General features: G+C 39.9%; 1 protein-coding gene across 2 annotated transcripts in view; it reads right to left on the minus strand.

The window, feature by feature from the left end:
- The window catches only part of LOC124041246 (SH3 and PX domain-containing protein 2A-like), a 102,806-nt gene that overhangs the window by 13,366 nt on the left and 70,888 nt on the right, over nucleotides 1-18,552 (minus strand). Inside the window, exons 8-11 of one of the 2 annotated variants that reach the window (XM_046358609.1) lie at nucleotides 9,116-9,229; nucleotides 6,299-6,382; nucleotides 520-637; nucleotides 48-409 (exon numbers count right to left, since the gene is read on the minus strand). In XM_046358609.1, the coding sequence (XP_046214565.1) occupies nucleotides 48-409; nucleotides 520-637; nucleotides 6,299-6,382; nucleotides 9,116-9,229 (678 nt within the window). The remainder of the gene's footprint in view (nucleotides 1-47; nucleotides 410-519; nucleotides 638-6,298; nucleotides 6,383-9,115; nucleotides 9,230-18,552) is intronic. The other variant, XM_046358610.1, reaches the window with a different exon arrangement.

Raw genomic sequence — 18,552 nt, forward strand, 5'->3', positions numbered from 1 at the left:
TAACAAACCGCTATGCCTTCCAATTAAGTCTCTGAATGACAACTCACCAATCTCTATTCTGTGAGGAGTGATGCGGGCTATGGCTGGAGAGGCCGGTTCTGCTTTGCCCTTTCCGTCCACCAGGGCGGCACCAGGGCTGAAGTCCGAGCTAGAGCAGGGTATGGGCAGGCTGATCTGCCTCTTGGCCAGGGAGAGGGTGGTCAGGGGGGTGTCCTCTGACTGGCCGTCCGTCTGCACGTCCTTCTCACTCAGGGCCTTTTTGTTGAGCAGGTTGCTGATCTCCATGATGTTTCCGATTATCTCCACAGGGCTAGTTAAGGGGTTCTTCTTATTACTACTACGGGGAGAGAAATCCTCCTTCACCTTCTTCAGGTAGGAGGCCGGGGCCCATCCCTCCTTATCCTGGTACCTGAGGAGAGAGGGAGGAGAGGTGATCATGAGTGAGAATAACCATAATCAAGAGACAGCATAAACAGGCAACAGTTTATATTGTGGTTGGAGTACAAATCATGGCCTTACCTGATGAACCACCAGCCCTCCAGGTTCTTCTGGATGACCTCCACGATGACTCCTTTCTCAAAGGCGATCTCATCCTTCCCCTCGCTGGTGTATGGCTGCACCGTCATATACTTCTCCTCTGTCAGGCCACAGAGAGGGCGTGGGAACACAAGAGACTCACGTCAGTTTCATACTTACTACGCTGCTTCAATAACAAAACATTACTCAAACAAATGTAAAATATATCAACATTTTATAGGAGGTAGGGGAGGCCGGGGTTGATTGTCACACTTTTTATCAATAAGTGTATTTCTCAGGACCAGTATATCTTACAAGACTATTTTCAATATTAGGAGAGACTAAGGTCTTGAGTTGAAATGGGGACCCTTTTAATCCTCATAACGTATTCTAACATGGAATTATAAGCCATTAAACACACGCTGTTGACTTGTGACACCCGGTCCCATCCCGGGGTTGGTTGTTACACACTATGGGGTTGGTTGTTACAGTGTTTGCCATTTGTTTTTCAGCAACAATTGTGCCAATTTACAAAGTTTTAGAAAAAGTGAAGCCTTCATTTGAGAAAAAAAGTAAAGGCTTTATTTATTGAACATAATACATAAATAAATACATTCAAATAAATTCAACATAATTGAGTATTTGCTTTGACATCGTAGTTCTTACTCCACTCAAATTGTAATATCAATGCTTAATAAAACAGTAACCATCTGATGTTTGGATGAAAATGAAATATTTTAATGCAGATGAAAAAAGTAAAGCTGTAAACATTTGTGTTTACTACATTTTTTGTTGAAAGCAAGGAATGCTTTTTCAAACAGGAACCGTTTGAAAAAAGCGTGTGTTTGTTTGTGTGTGTGAATGTGTGTGTGTGAATGTTGCTGACTCTCAGTCGGAATAACATGATTCACAGTTTTGACAAGTAGTTTCAGATTGGCCCAAATCTGAACCAATCATAGAGTTTCACAAGTTTGGACAGAAGAGTATACAGTAGGGAACAGTACAATAGGATACAGTAGGGTAAAGAAAGGTCAAGTAGACTATAGTTCGGTACAAAACAGACATGTAGAGTACAGCACCATAAGGTAGAGTACAGTAATGTACTGTATTATATCCTACAGTACTCTACTGAAATAAACTCAACTGTACTGTACTCTACTTTGACCTACTGTACTGCACTGTAATCTTATATGCTGTAAGCAACTCTACTGTAATAAACTCAACTGTACAGTACTTGCTCTACTGTACTCTACTGAATTAAACTGCACCACACTCTAATATACTGTACTCTACTGAATTAAATTAAATTGTACTGTACTGCACTCTGCTGAATTAAACTCTACTAGACTGTACTGTGCTGTTCTGTACTGTGCTGTCCAAACTTGTGAAACATTTACGTCTTTTCAACATCCGGAAAATAAGTCTTCAAGGCGTTTTTCAATGTCATTTAGCTTTTGGGTACATTGTTACAATGGAGACGGTTGTCAGATTGTGACAAGCAACCCAAACATCAATGTGACAACCATCCCTAACCCCCCCCAATGCCAATTAAGATGTTATTTACCAGATGTGATATGTTTTACGACTGCTGCAGGATGAATGTAACTCTCTGAGGACATTAAAAGTGTTCTGAATCTGAATGACCTTTGGAACTCACAAATAGGCTTGGAATAAAGCTCTCCCTTTCCTCTTTTCAATAAAAGTTGAAAAGTATGGATAATATCGCTTAATTAACTATTCATTAAAGAAATAACAAGCATTTTAATATTTACTTCCACCAATGAAAAGTGTTCCTCTCACCTCAATGTTTTGTGATCCTGACCTGAATTGACCACATGGATGACCTCTCCTATAGAGGACACACATTTTTATCTTGAAATTATAACACAGCACCCAAAGGACTTTGAGTAATAAGCACTGTGACAACCAACCTGTGAGACAACCAACCCCAGTCTCCCTACTGCAACAATGGTAGAAACATCTCAGAGGAAGTGAAATTAAATCAAGACATATCTAGGAAGACTCAAGGGGTGTGAATTCTTTCTGAAGGTACTGTATCTAGGCTACATAATATTGAAGTCGGTTGACTTAATATTATGTCTCTGTGCGTAGTTCTGATGTGATTGATTCTGTCAGATCCACGAAGATATCCAGCATTTTACTTTCAAAGGATTCTAAGAAGAATCAGGGACACCAATTAAATGCCTAGTTAAATAAAGTAAAAAATTATAATAAAATGAATAAATTGTCAATCACTTCATACTGAAAATGCCGTCCTGCAGCAACTGACAATTACCTTGACTTGATGTCATGATAGTTGATTACTCTGTGTAAATATGGGGCAAAATAAACTCAAACACTAGTCTTTTGAAACGAGGAAAACGGTGCTAACCCACAGGGCACACACTGGTTGAATCAAAGTTGTTTCCACGTCATTTCAATTAAATTATGTTAAACCAAAGCGGGATAGACGTTGAATTAATAACTGTGTCCAGTGGGTAACGGCAGAGTGGACTAATGGCATGGTGGCGGTCAGCCTCTATAAACTCGACTGATGATAGAGAACAGAGACGCTATCTTGATTTGTAACTTCCCAAAAGGCCAGAGGGCACGCTCAGTGACAGTACTTCCTGTCATTACAGACCAGAGGTCTCATCTCATCACACCGTAAAACACAGGCAGAAGGAAGGAATGTTGCCCAGCAGAGTAAAGAGAGAAGAGGGGATATCCTATCTTTGAATACCTCTGGAATCACTGGATGCCTATCTGATATGTGTTTCCTTTCCTCTGCCCATGTTGAGTCTCACTCAGGGATTTAAAAGAACTGATTAAGGATATAGTTCAAATTCCTAAATTCTTTCAAAGAAATAGGCTCATGTACAGCCGTGTAAATAGAAACGAAAATGCCACTTCCTGTATGCTTTGTTTTCCTCTGCACTGACCTATGGGACCTCCGGTCGCTCTGTTTAAGGCCTGGTAGGGCTCTCTGTACACGGGCAACCCTGTTCAACCTTCCTGAGCTCACACTCACCAGCAGGGGGGAATCTCTGAATCAGATATTATGTTAACCACAACATGCATTGCTTGCATAACTTTTATACATTATTTCCCTGCAGTCAGCGCTATTTCTGCTTTTTTTAAATATTTTTTTTACATGCGAGATTTAGTTCTTGCAGTGGAAAAATCTCTTTTTACTCCAGAGACCGTACATTTTTTGTGTGCACTGTGGACACTGTTGCCAAACACAAACCTTGGGCTGGACTCAAATAGCTTATCCTCACTCCGCTGTCAGCAATCTAACTGCATCCCCTGTCAAAAAAAACCTTGCTCGAGGCAAGGCTAATATGTGCAAGCACAAACACATTTCACACTTTCTCCGAAAGATTAATAAAACTCTTTACTGGCCTGGTCCATCGGCAGACCTGCTCGCTCTTAACACCTCCAGTCGATAAACATCTGTCTTTTTAACTCCTTTTGAAAAGTACAAAAGTATTTTGAAAGAATTCAGACCTCTTGACTTGTTCACATTTTGTTACGTTACACTCTTATTCTAAAATGGATCAAATCTTTTTTTTCCCCTCATCAATCTACACACAATACCCCATAATGACAAAGCAAAAACAGGGTTTTAGAAATCGTTGCAAATTTATTAAAAATAAAAAACAGAAATACTTTATTTACATAAGTATTCAGACCCTTTGCTATGCTCTGAGACTTGAAATTGAGCTCAGGTGTATCCTGTTTCCATTGATCATCCTTGAGATGTTTCTACAACTTGATTGGAGTCCACCTGTGGCAAATTCAATTGATTGGACATGATTTGGAAAGGCACACACCTGTCAGTAAAAGGCCCACTTGTGGTTTGCCAAAAGGCACCTAAAGGACTCTCAGACCATGAGAAATGAGATTCTCTGGTCTGATGAAACCAATATTGAACTCTTTGGCCTGAATGCCAAGCTCCACATCTGGATAAAACCTGGCACCATCCCTACGGTGAAGCATGGAGGTGGCAGCATAAGGTTAAAGTTAAAGGTTAAATGAAAAATAAAATATACATTCTGTGGGGATGTTTTTCAGTAGCAGGGACTGGAAGACTAGTCAGGATCGAGAGAAAGATGGAGCAAAGCACAGAGAGATCCTTGAGCACTCAGGACCTCAGACTGGGGCGAAGGGTCACCTTTCAACAATACAATGACCCTAAACACACAGCTAAGGCAATACAGGGGTGGCTTCGGGACAAGTCAATGAATGTCGGGTGGCCGAGCCAGAGCCTGGACTTGAACCCAATCTTACATCTCTGGAGAGACCGGAAAGTAGCTGTGTAGCGACGCTCCCCATCCAACCTGACAGAGCTTGAAAGACTCTGCAGAGAAGAATGGGAGAAACTCCCCAAATACAAGTGTGCCAAGCTTGTAGCGTTATACCCAAGAAGACTCAATGCTGTAATCGCTGCCAGGTGCTCCAGCAAAGTACTGAGTAAAGGGTCTGAATACTTATGTAAATGTGATATTTACTTTATAAATGTTTTAGCAAAATAAATGTGTGTATTGTGTGTAGATTGATGAGAGGGAAAAAACTATTTTATCCATTTAAGAATAAGGTTGTAACATAACAAAAAAAATGTAAAGGCAAGGGGTCTGAATACTTTCCAAATGCACTGTATGTATTCATGTTTAATTTGCTCGTAAAAAGCCAAACAGAGTGGCAAAATATTTTATGCGGCCTACCAAATTAAATGATGCTACGACTTTTAGATGGTTCTGTAGCTATTGCTATAGCTGTAATTCAGAAAAGATTGGAGTTGCACATAGCGGTGAATTAAAATGAACTGCTTACATGAGGCAATCTTATTATATATTATATACTGCAATAATTTCACTCAATTTCCAACACTGAAATATAAGTTGCTGACTTAATCATTGATTTCAAGACTACTACATTCAAGTGCAGAAAAGACTCAGTTTCTGCACTTGAATGTAGTAGTCTTGAAACAACAAGATGGTACATTTTTTGTAAGTTTATCTTCTTGCATAAGGTCAAATCTGTAACTATTGCAAGCCACCACTGTGGATGTGAAACCCTGTTTAGCATGGTAATGACATGGCTGGACTGTTAATTAGCTGGATAATAACGATGTTAGTGATTATTGGGTGTGGGTCATTACGGTGTAGCAGACAGCATATGACAAGACAATACATTAGGCATCAGTTGTAGGGTGGCAAAGCGAGGGTATTTTACTAGAAGCTTTAGAAGTTTATCAGTAAACTTCCAGGTAACTTTCAAGAATTTTATGTAATTTATCACAAGACATCGAGTGGCCCTTTTGGGTACATCAGATCATCACAGGTGTCTGTAAAATGATAAAAAAATTAAAAATAATAATAATAGAATGACAAAGCCGTAAAACATGATCCTAAATATAAACCATCAACTTAACAAATACCATTGGTGTTTAATATGAGGGTTTCATCATATTTGGAAGAATTAATTGAAATGATTATTGATTATTATTGATTAGCTGCTTTTTAAAATTAATTAGGCTATTTTCTCTTTATCCATATGGTATATCCACTAGAAACTCAAGTATAAATTACCATAAATTGCCATAGATTACTTGAAGATTCTGTTGGTGAATTACAGGTAGCTTTGCAACCCTAATCAGGTATGAGAGAAGACAGGACAAGGTACAATGAGGACAGGAGTGAGGACATGTGAGGGGTCAGAGGATAGAGGGATGAGAGGTGAAGGAAGATGAGGAGGTGGGCACCCTGTCTCAGATCACCTCGGCTCTGCTGCCTGCTGACCATTCCCCCCAGGGTCCATCTCCGGTCCAGCCTCTTCAGATGGGCCTTACGTCGTTTAGTGACTGAACCACGCACATGGCGACCAGACACAAACACACACAAATGGGGACAGAAACATAAAAGGCAGGCACATATATCACAAACGACATAGATTCAACTCTGTTATTAGTTAGTCACATGGCAAACATGGAAACAAAAATGCCACATTGCAATGGAAGGACTGGACAGTGATGGGGTTGAATGAATGTTACACAGGAAAAGTAAGCCATGGACACCTTCTCTATGGCTGGTAATTAGCGTGGATTGTTAGCATGATCTTCCCATCCTGTCCTGCGGGAGCATCTGGGGAACACATTGCTGCTTGGGAATAGTATGCAACTAATAGACCAGCTGAATTCCTTTGGCAGCAGCCACAACAGGTCTATAATTGTTGGGGGGTTTTGTTAGTTAAATGCAGGAGACGGGAATGATTAGGCGCTTCGGAGGGATCTTTTTTCACATTCCAACACTATAAACGGCAAGGCTTATATAATTATCTAGTTCAAGGAAAAGGTTTCCATCACTAAACCAGAGCACTAATCTCAACGTTTAGCATGAAGTTGAGATTTTCAGTACCTGCTCAAAACTATACAAAAACTGACCCACATACTCCTCCAGAACACTAATGTCAGAAGACAGATTGATAACCATTATATTGGATGAGTCAATCTGAGAAGGCCTATCATAGGTATTACAGAATAAAAACAAATGATGAAATATGACCACCCCAAGTAGGAACATATCCAAGTGTTTCTCATTCATGTGATAGTCTTTCTCCAATGAGGAAGAAATTCCCCATTTACACCGTCATATCCTCCAGTCCAAACGTCAACATCTTCAGCTGAAGCCATATAAAATGTTCCAAGTCCTGTTCACCACAAGAGCCCCATCTCAATGAAAGTGTCTTACAGAGTGCTATGGAGCACAATCCACAGGGCTGACAGAGAGAGTTTATGGATCCTGAGTTATTCCCATGACTGATTAGACACATAAACGCTAATTACACTGACAGATTGTCCCCTGACCGCTCTGGCAGCATCTGCTATGTGTGTGTGTGCGTGTGAGTGCGCGTGCATGCGTGCGTGTGTGTGTGCGTATGCCTGCGTGTATGGGGTCACAGTTGTGGGGTTTGCATAAATGTGAAAATCCAGAAAGCTGTCTCACTAACAGAGAGATTAATTCCTTCTTTAAAAATAAAAAAAACTTTATAAGGAATGGATATGCATTTTGGATGCGTGCCTTGGGAGAAAGAAGCCCATTGAGAATACTTTGTAACTATTGGACTAAAGAGGCTAACTCAGTACATTATGTGCTGTACGACATCTCCTCTCTCCTCCAGTCAAAAGATCTACAGTGCCAGGGGGGGATGTACAGGGTGGCCAGAACTAATCAGTTGGAAGGGCATTTGATTTCCATAGGGAGGCAAGTTTCTATTTTGGCATGGGTGTTATACTAAAGATATGTAATTTAACTGTAAAAATGTATTACCTTTCAATGTGGCATGAACACAACCAGTCAAGGTGTTTTAATTTGATTGTCAAACAAATCACTTCAAAAAGTAGGTTACCTTCGTACGTTCATCCAAAATAATTGCACAATCAAAACAGTGCACTCGCCAACTTTCCTTAAAAGTGGCTGAAACTATGTCCCTGGAGAAAGCATCTTAAGTGAGTGAAACAGCGCCCCACTGCTTTACAATACGCAGCCCATGTATCTGATGACGTCTGGCGTAAAACAGTATTACATGCCACATTCCTTTTAGACAGACATCATAAAATACATGGGCTACAAATACTGAGACAGAAGGGCGCTATTTCGCTCGCTCGGATGCTTTATCAGAAAACGTATCTTTCTGTCGGCGAGCATCTTGGTCAAATAAATGATCAATATTTATCATTTTTATTGGGAAGGGCAAGAAGGTACGGTAGGGCGAGCCAGGCCCCCTAAGGCCTGCCCATAGCTCCGGTCCTAGGAATGTGGGTCACAGTGTTTGAGTCGACACTCGTTACAGTAAATGCTTGTTTTGCCAGACTGCTGGAAAATCTGAATGTTTGCTTGGAACAGTAAGATGCAAGTAAATGATTTCCATCTTTAAAGTTGCCTACTGTAAAATAATGACTAAAACAGTTTTACAAGATATTTGCACTTGTCTGTGAGAGAGTGGAGAGTGAAAATGCTAAGGCACTGATCAGTCTGTATGAATTTATCTCAGGGCCCGGAATAATTAACATCAGACATGACTTTACTAGCAACAGACTCACATAAACATCTTCCTCACAGCTCAATCCCTACAGTGAACCAAACATGCACCTCTTTCATTCGTTTACCGTCCAAAACTCCAAGGAGGTAACCTCCTTTTAGTATAGAATTTCTACACTGCTACTGTAGAGTACAGTACATCACTCAGTGCACCTCAGCCCAGAGTTGTGGCTTAGGCCCTGGCAGTCCTTCTCCAGCCTATTTACTCAGGGCTGAATCTGGAGCTTGTTCAGCGGTGCTTATAGTGGATAACAGCACAGAGAAGGGTGTTCTCACTGGACGAGGGACGTGAGCGTCAGTCTGCGGTGGGTCGGGGGGTGGGAGTCAGGCTACTGTAGCCTTTTAGAGATGGGTGGGGGGGAGGTTGTAGGTCCCTAAATTTCACCATGTTGCTGGAAGTGACGAAGGCTAACATGGTCGGTATTGTGGTGCAGCTTGAATACTAGATGTATTGTACAAGCTTTCTTCCTGTATTCAAAGTGGTGTGGAGCTCTTACCTTCCCCGGACTTGGAGGCGCCCAGCTCCAGGTCATCTCGTGTGTTGCTGTGGGTGTTCAGGTAGGTGGCAGGGACCCAGCCCTGCTCTTCCGCTGTACTGACAAACCACCAGCCTGGGGGAGAGAGGGAGGTCAATGGAGGTACTGTAAGGTAAAAAGTGATCATACAGTACCTGGTAAATTACTGGTTATTCATTGCTTATTGGAATAGATACCTACCCTGACAATTCCAATTCTAGAACAATTTTTTAGGATTAAATCAATTACCGTTGGGACTTGCCTTAAACGAGACAGATTTTGTAGGATGCTCGTTCAACATGACTAGCACAGCATCTTTCAGTACGGTTTATAAAATAATCTGATAAAGGACTTTAGAGGAGTGTTCCTCCTCCATTTCAAGAAAAATGTCTGTTCTAGTTTATAGAACCTGAATAAATGTATGTTTACCTTAATTTAACTAGGCAAGACAGTTAAGAACAAATTCTTGTTTACAATTGTCACGATCGTTGGAAAGAATGTCGGACCAAGGCGCAGTGTACTTTGAGTTCCACATAATTTATTAAAAGAAGAGAAACTTTAGCAAAGACAAAACAATAAACAAACCGTGATGACAATGCAGTGCTAACATGCAACTAAACATACACAATATCCCATAACCCACAGGTGGGAAAAATGCTACTTAAGTATGATCCCCAATTAGAGACAACGATAGCCAGCTGCCTCTAATTGGGAATCATACCAAAACCCCAACATAGACAAAACAACCTAGAACCCCACATAGAAAATATAAACTAGACTAACCCCTCAGTCACGCCCTGACCTACTCCAGCATAGAAAATAAAGGCTCTCTATGGTCAAGACGTGACAACAATGACGGCCTACCCACCTGGCCAAACCCTCTACTAACCCGGACGACCCTGGGCCAATTGTGCGCCTCCCTATGGGACTCCCGATCAACACAAAATCCATGTGTACGTGTGTGTATAGTGCCTACAGTGTGTTATCATGTGTGGGTGTGTATTTGTGTGTCTGTGCCTGTGTGTGTGTGTCTCTTCACAGTCCCCGCTGTTCCATAACATGTATTTATCTGTTTTTAAAAATCTGATTTCACTGCTTGCATCAGATGCTTGATGTGGAATAGAGTTCAATGTAGCCATGGCTCTATTTAGTACTGTGCGCCTCCCATAGTCTTTTCTGGACTAGGGGACTGTGAAGGGAACTCTGGTGTCATGTCTTTTGAGGTATGCATGGGTGCCTGAGCTGTGTACTAATAGTTTAACAGACAGCTTGGTGCATGTCAATACTTCTCACAAATACAAGTAGGGTTCAAGTTAATCTCTCCTCTACAGGAGAGATTGACATGCAAATGATTAATGTTGGCTCACTGTGTACTTTATAGTCTCTATCCCCAAGCCCAACAACATCACATCTGGTTTGCGATGTCTTTGTGACGACATACATCCTGATTTGGCCTTGTTTGAACTGACTTTCATCAACATCAATCATAATTTAAATGGGTGGGACGTTACTGGCAAAACACTCAACGTCTTGGTTGATTTTATTTATTTCCTTGGGATATGACTGAGTTACTCAGTCAGTTGGATACCAGACAAAGGTCTGAGTGAAAGGTACAGTATTGAGCATACACAGAACAGCTTCATCGAACAAATAATGTAAGAAAATACTGATGTTCTTAGTGCATGGAAATAAATGATGTATTAAAATGAACAGTGAGATTTAAGTTCCAGGCCTTGTGAGTCACACATGTTTGGGTCCATTTCTGAGTCATACGGTCATTCACAGAGTGGATGTGAAACAATACATAGACCAGTTCTGTGCCTGACTGGCTTCAGCCAGTAACCTTGATCACTATTAACTTTTTTGCACGAACCCCAGGGCTGCTGCCACGTAGGCTAATCAATACCATTTCTCTGTCGCTTTGCTCTGGAGAGGTCATGTCTGTTCTCTGCAGGAGAGTGAAGTGACAAAACACCCTCGTTAAACCTCCCCCTGTGATGTGGCGCTCCACAAATGCTCTATTTGTTGTGGTAACCGGAATCCAAGATGGCTGACAGCTCTTCACAACCCTCATAAAGAAGACTGGAGGGTTCCATGGAACATTCACTGCTTCTCCAACCTCTAGACGTTCACTGACTGTCTTGTGGAGCAATGCTGTGAAATGTAAATACTTACTTGCCTAAAATTATTTATTAGAGCTATGTAAGCTAAAGCTATATCAATAGCTATGTAGCCTATGCGGAGTTGGAAGAAACTGGAAGACACAGTATCGTCAAACTAGTTCCGTTTCCCCTGAAAACCGGATGTGGGGACTCCGCTCAGATGTTTCTTTACTGCCTGCTGCGTTAGCTATTAACCTATGGGATATATCACAAAAACACTGTACTTTACAAACATGTAAACAGAACACAGAGCGCTGAGGTACAGTACACTATGATGCTGGTCATGTCTGATACGCAAGTCTGTAACCTCATGAAAGCCTATGGGACAGCCCTCACCCAAACCAAACATGGAACATAATGTTTTCAAGATCTATTATGCAATTTTATATCATCCAATCAGGAGTATTCGAGAACAGACAGACAGATAGCAATTATAGGTATCAGGGTTAACCATGAGTTGATGATGAGAGCCAGGGTCATTTAGAGGGAGAGGACTGCACTATAACGCTTTGCTACACTACAAGCGGTTTAATGTCCTTGCCACATTCAATTAAACAAGTTGACAGGCAACAGTTGCAGTGCTTCAAAGACATAGAGCAGGGATAATTATGAATAATTACAAATAATTTGTAGTCGGCAAATTGACAGCAAGAAGCCCAAACAGATATGTTTGTCTAAAACATAATAATTTCAAACCTTGCTTTGATTTGTATATGATCACCTGTCTCTCTATTTTGTGTGGGAATACTTGAGAACAGATTTCTTAAATTAAAATCACTTGGAGCTGATTTCCTGGTGTTTTTAGTCTATTATGTCCCCAGAAAACTTTGAGGGCCAAATAAAACCATGCGCGGGCCAAAATCGGTCTGTGGGCCGCCAGTTGGGAAACCCTGACAGAGGCTGGGGCTAGGTTGAATATAGATTTAAAACAGGGAATTGCCAGATAACGTGCATAACTTACAAGGTGTTAGTTTGATGAAGTGGGATCCAAAACAATTGAACAGAGTCGTATTAAGATAGATTAACAACAAAGATGTTATTTGCCAATCTAGAATATCACCTATTCAATCTATATACATGGGTGAGTTGTTTAATTTGAATTTACCAATTCAATAACACATGCTGCAGCAGCTGTTAAATGTACTTTACATTGACTTTGTGTGGGTCCAGAGACTAGAAGGCTGTTTAGATCTGACCCTGCGCCCCCACATTGGCAAAGGCTCAAGGCCCTAACAAGCCATGTAATGTCTTTACACCAAAGCTGTGGCTTCATATAAATCCTGTGCCAATAAATTAAATAGAGAACTGAGAACTAAAGTCTACAGTACTTAGGACCGGAGCCTTTAAAATACAGCCATTTTGCTTCCACTTGTATAAGGCACGGTTGGAAGCTTGTCCAGTATACTGTCCTAGAAATACATTTTTTCTTCTTCTGCTATATCTGCAACAAAGAGCCAAATACCCAGTGTCAATAACTATCACATGGGTATCTCATGTTGGCAGTGGTCAAGTGTCTCAATCCAGCAAACCGGTAACATTCCCAGAACATTAGCTAAGATTCCCATTAAGTTCTAGTTAGGGTTTTATCTAACATTAAGATAACATCCCAAAAACATTCAAATAATGTTTTTTTTTATGTTTAAAACAAAATATCCTTGAAATATTCCCCTAACATTTACTAAAATGTTGTGCACAACATCTGTAACAACCACCAAAGTACATTCCCCAAAAGTTACCACTAGGTTTCTAGGTAATAAGACAACGTAGCAGTACTATTGTCCAAGCAAACCAAAAACTGGTCCTGTAAAAGTTCCCAGAACATTAGTTAGGCTTCGGGCAAATGTTCTCAAAAACTGTCCAGTCGTGCTGATGATTATACAATGATTATACAATATTTATATAAAACATTTGCCTGGTGTTGCAAGAACGTTCCCAGAACACATTTTGTCATAAAATAGAGTGTTACAAGTACACCTCATATGAAGAGGATGGGAACATTTTAATAACTCAGACATTGTGTTGTGTCCTAATTGACCATATTAGACAACTAAAAAAAACACTACAGCTATCTATAATAATATATAATATATAATAATAATAATAATATCTCTTGTTGGTGCAGCGAGTTAATGATGTGAATGCAGAGCTGAAGACTGCAGGTTTAATTCCATATCTTCTTTTACCATGTTTTCTCTAGACCTTTAAAAAAAAAATTGAGGCTCAGATATAATCTACGAAAAGATAGGATGTCTTTATTCCATCCAGATGTTTTCTAATCCAGTCATAAATGCAGAATTTAGACAAACTGTACAAAATTAAACATTGTGTAAAAATGTACTGTTCAACTTTTTGTTTGAAACACACCCGATATAATTCCTACTTTTGAGATGCTTGATATGTCCCCCCCCCCCCAGATTTATTTGACATAATCTGAAAAGCAAAAGTGACCCTAGATCAGCAGTCAGTCCTGGATACCTTGTAAATGTAGGCCCAGAAGTATGCAGCATAAAAAGAGGATGGGTGAAGTGATGGTGAATAACACAATGAACATTATTTCCCTGGATGAATTACATCAGCAGCATCCCATCCTGCATCACACTGCTGGTTTACCTCTGAAGCTAAGCAGGGTTGGTCCCTGGATGGGAGACCAGATGCTGATGGAAGTGGTGTTGGAAGGCCAGAAGGAACCACTGTTTCCTCTGAAAAAAAACAATAACCCAACGCTATAATAATATCCCAAAGCCCTCAGGCAGTAATTGGGGCATTACCCTGTGTAGGGTGCAGTTTTAAGGTGGGATGTTAAACGGTGTCCTGACTGTGGTCACTAAAGATCCCATGGCACTTATTGTAAAAATAAGGGTGTTAACCTGGTCCTCATACCATCATGTTCACTTAATCATCCCCAGCTTCCTATTGGCTCATTCATATTTTCCTCAGGTCGTTGCTGTAAATGAGAATGTGTTCTCAGTCAACTTACCTGGTAAAATAAAATAAAAATAGCAAAAAAAAAGGAAGCATGGAATTCCTGATTGACCATCCTGACATGGCTATACTGAAAAAGAAGATGAACAGTGGCAAGAAAAAGTATGTGAACCATAAATTGGTCATAAAATTTGATCTGATCTTCATCTAGGTCACAACAATAGACAAATAGATAGTCTGCTTAAACTAATAACACAGAAACAGTTATACGTTTATATCTTAATTGAACACACAATCTAAACATTCACAATGCAGGGTGGGAAAAGTATGTGAAGCCTTGGATTGAATAACTGGTTGACCCTCCTTTGGCAGCAATAACCTCAACCAAACGTTTTCTGTAGTTGTGGATCAGATCTGCACAATGGTCAAGGGGAATTTTGGACCATTCATCTTTACAAAACTGTTTCAGTTCAGCAATATTCTTGGGATGTCTGGTGTGAACTGCTCTTGAGGTCATGCCACAGCATCTCAATTGGGTTGAGGTCAGGACTCTGACTGGGCCACTCCAGAAGGAGTATTTTCTTCTGTTGTTGATTTACTTCTGTTTTGGGTCATTGTCCTGTTGCGTCACCCAACTTCTGTTGAGCTTCAATTGGCAGACAGATAGCCTAACATTCACCCGCAAAATGTCTTGATAAACTTGGGAATTCATTTTTCCGTTGATGATATCAAGCTGTCCCGGCCCTGAAAGCAGCCCCAAACCATGATGCTCCCTCCACCATACTTTACAGTTGGGATTAGGTTTTGATATTGGTACGCTGTGCCTTTTTGTCACCATACATAGTGTTGTGTGTTCCTTCCAAACAACTCAACTGTAGTTTAATCTGTCCACAGAATATTTTGTCAGTAGCACTGTGGAACATCCAGGTGCACTTTTGCAAACTTAAACTTGCAGCAATGTTTTTTTTGGACAGCAGTGGCGTCTTCTGTGGTGTCCTCCCATGAACACCATTCTTGTTTAGTGTTTACCGCATCGTAACTCATCAACAGAGATGTTAGCATGTTCCAGAGATGTCTGTAAGTCTTTAGCTGACCCTCTAGGATTCTTCTTAACTTCATTGAGCATTCTGTGCTGCGCTCTTGCAGTCATCTTTGCAGGATGGCCACTCCTAGGAAAAGTAGCAAAGGTGCTGAACTTTCTCAATTTATAGACAATTTGTCTTACCGCGGACTGATGAACATCAAGGCTTTTAGAGATACTTTTGTAAACCTTTCCAGCTTTATGCAAGTAAACCATTCTTAATCGTAGGTCTTCTGAGAAATTTTTTGTTGGAGGTATGGTTAACGTCAGGCAATGCTTCTTGTGAATAGAAAACTCAGATTTTGTGAGTGTTTTTTATAGGGCAAGGCAGCTCTAACCAACATCTCCAATCTCTTCTCATTGATTGGACTCCAGGTTAGCTGACTCCTGACTCCAACGAGCTTTTGGAAAAGTCATTAGCCGAGGGGTTCACATACTTTTTCCAACCTACACTGTGAATGTTTAAATGATGTATTCAACATAGACAAGAAAAATACAATAATGTCTGTGTTATTAGTTTAAGCACACTATGTTTGTCTATTGTTGTGACTTAGATGAAGATCAGATCAAAATTGATGACCAATTTATGCAGAAATCCAGGTAATTCCAAAGGGTTCACATACTTTTTCTTACCATTGTAAGAGATCTTACCTGGTGGCGCAGAAGATAAAAGACTGGGCTTGGAAATCAAACATTGCAGGTTCAAACCCTACATGTGCAGGATGTTAATGTACTGCATGCAGTGTAAAGAATATGGTTGGGTTTTGTATGATTAAATGCTGTTCAAATGTCCTATGAAGAAATGCCATGCATCTCTATATCACCTTCAAATATGAATTGCCATTAAATCTGGAGAAAAAAACAATGGGGATGTCATCCAATGTGCTTTCTTATGCTTTAAGTGGCTACAAATGTGCATGCTGAGAATGTTGTGGTAATAGTAGAAAAAATATATAATAAAAGTTTCTAAATGTTCTGAGAACCTCCAAGACCAGGGCAAATGTATATTGCTTGAATATCAATGGCATATTATGCTAAACCTAAAACAAATGTGCTATGAGCATCATAAAAACGGACTTATTTGGAAATTGTGGAACATTGCGGAAATGTTCTGTGCAACATTTTACCTGGTAAAATAAAAATAAAAACCTATGTGAATATCACAAAAATATTATTGCAAGTCTCATAGCTTAATTCATTATACTGGGAACCTTCAAAAACCAGGTGTTCTGACAACATTTTTTTATTTTTATTTTACCTTTATTTTACTAGGCAAGTCAGTTAAGAACAAATTCTTATTTTCAATGACGGCCTAGGAACAGTGGGTTAACTGCCTGTTCAGGGGCAGAACGACAGATTTTGTACCTCGTCAGCTAGGGGATTTGAACTTGCAACCTTCCGGTTACTAGTCCAATGCTCTAACCACTAGGCTACCCTGCCACCCCATTATATGAATGTCTTGTGCAACTTAACTTAAACATTGTATGAATGCCGTCACAACTGAGCATATTTTGTGTTTTGGGAACCTCTCCCTTGTAATGTACCAACACTGTTCCCACAACCTAATTAAATCTTCTGGGAACCTTTAAAGAAATCAGAAAGTCTGTTCTGTAAACATTATAGCAACATCAAAATAAAGTTTTGTGCACCCTGATACAAACATCTGCTGAATGTCAGCATAACTGGACAGTTTTAGTGTTTCGGGAACCTAATCCGTCATATCAACACAATGTTTCTACAACCCAAAGAAAGACACTGGAAACCTTTAAAGAACAAACAATATATGTTCTGGGAAGGTTCTTGAAACATCAGGTGAATGTTTTTTTTCACCCTAAAAGAAACATTAAGAATCATCCGTAAAACTGGATTTCTTTGGGGGGAGGGAACATATCTTCTGTGATGTCCCCACAATGTTCCCACAACCTAATGAAACATTCTAGGAAACTTTAAAGAACAGAATAAATATGTTCCAGGAACATTATTGCAACATCAGCCAAAAGCGTTATACAAACATTACATTTTGGTTTGTTGGGAAGTCAAGAATGAAATTGTTAAGAATTTACAGATCAAATTGCCAATTTCATATTGGCTTGCCAGTATAGAGAACATTTTCATTTGCACTTTTATAAATTGGCAGCTGTTGAAATCAAAGCAAATATGGGAATAAGGTGTAGAAATGTGGTACATTAATTTGAAAGTGCTTAGCTAGATGTCTGAATATACATTATGGGGAAAAAACACTGTCACTTTAAGAGGTTTGAGTAAATAAAAGCTGTTATTGATGGCTAGGACTGCCTCGACTGTATTTTTCAACCTTGCTCCCATATGGAAGGTGCTTAGGCTGAGTTCAATGATCCTCAAGAGGCAATAAAAGTATTTGGAAACACATGCCCACTACACAAGTGCTGATTTCCTTGCCAACGCAGGTTTATAACACGTAGGTGCAAATGACAGAAACCCCAAAAACATGATTTTTTCAGAGCCTGTCTCTTGTCTTTCAGTAATAAATACTATTAATATTAAAGTGCTACAACTGTTTCTGTTGCATTTTCGAAAGCACATTCAAGGTGTTTTGGCAAAATGCCATCACATAATAGCTTAATTCTGCCAGTATATCTACAGTCTATATCAGCATCCTCATCTGTCTGTATATCTATTGTATGTCTGTCATCTCTATTAACATCCTCATCTGTCTGTATATCTACTATATGTCTGTCATGTCTGTCATCTCTATCAATATCCTCATCTGTCTGTCTATCTACCGTATGTCTGTCATCTCTATTAACATCATCTGTCTGTCATCTCTATTAACATCCTCATCTGTCTGTCTATCTACTATATGTCTGTCATCTCTATTAACATCCTCATCTGTCTGTCTATCTACTATATGTCTGTCATGTCTGTCATCTCTATCAATATCCTCATCTGTCTGTATATCTACTATATGTCTGTCATGTCTGTCATCTCTATTAACATCCTCATCTGTCTGTATATCTACTATATGTCTGTCATGTCTGTCATCTCTATTAACATCCTCATCTGTCTGTATATCTACTATATGTCTGTCATCTCTATCAATATCCTCATCTGTCTGTCTATCTACCGTGTGTCTGTCATCTCTATTAACATCCTCATCTGTGCCTCCTGCAGCTGTATGAATCTTTATCCTCTGTGACACCGCATCTGTGTCTGTCTGCATCACTAGTTGTGCTGAGGAAGCAATGGATAAAGCAAATACTATTTTCCTTTAATAC

The sequence above is a fragment of the Oncorhynchus gorbuscha genome, linkage group LG08 (assembly GCF_021184085.1).
Source record: "Oncorhynchus gorbuscha isolate QuinsamMale2020 ecotype Even-year linkage group LG08, OgorEven_v1.0, whole genome shotgun sequence".
Lineage (NCBI taxonomy): Eukaryota > Metazoa > Chordata > Actinopteri > Salmoniformes > Salmonidae > Oncorhynchus > Oncorhynchus gorbuscha.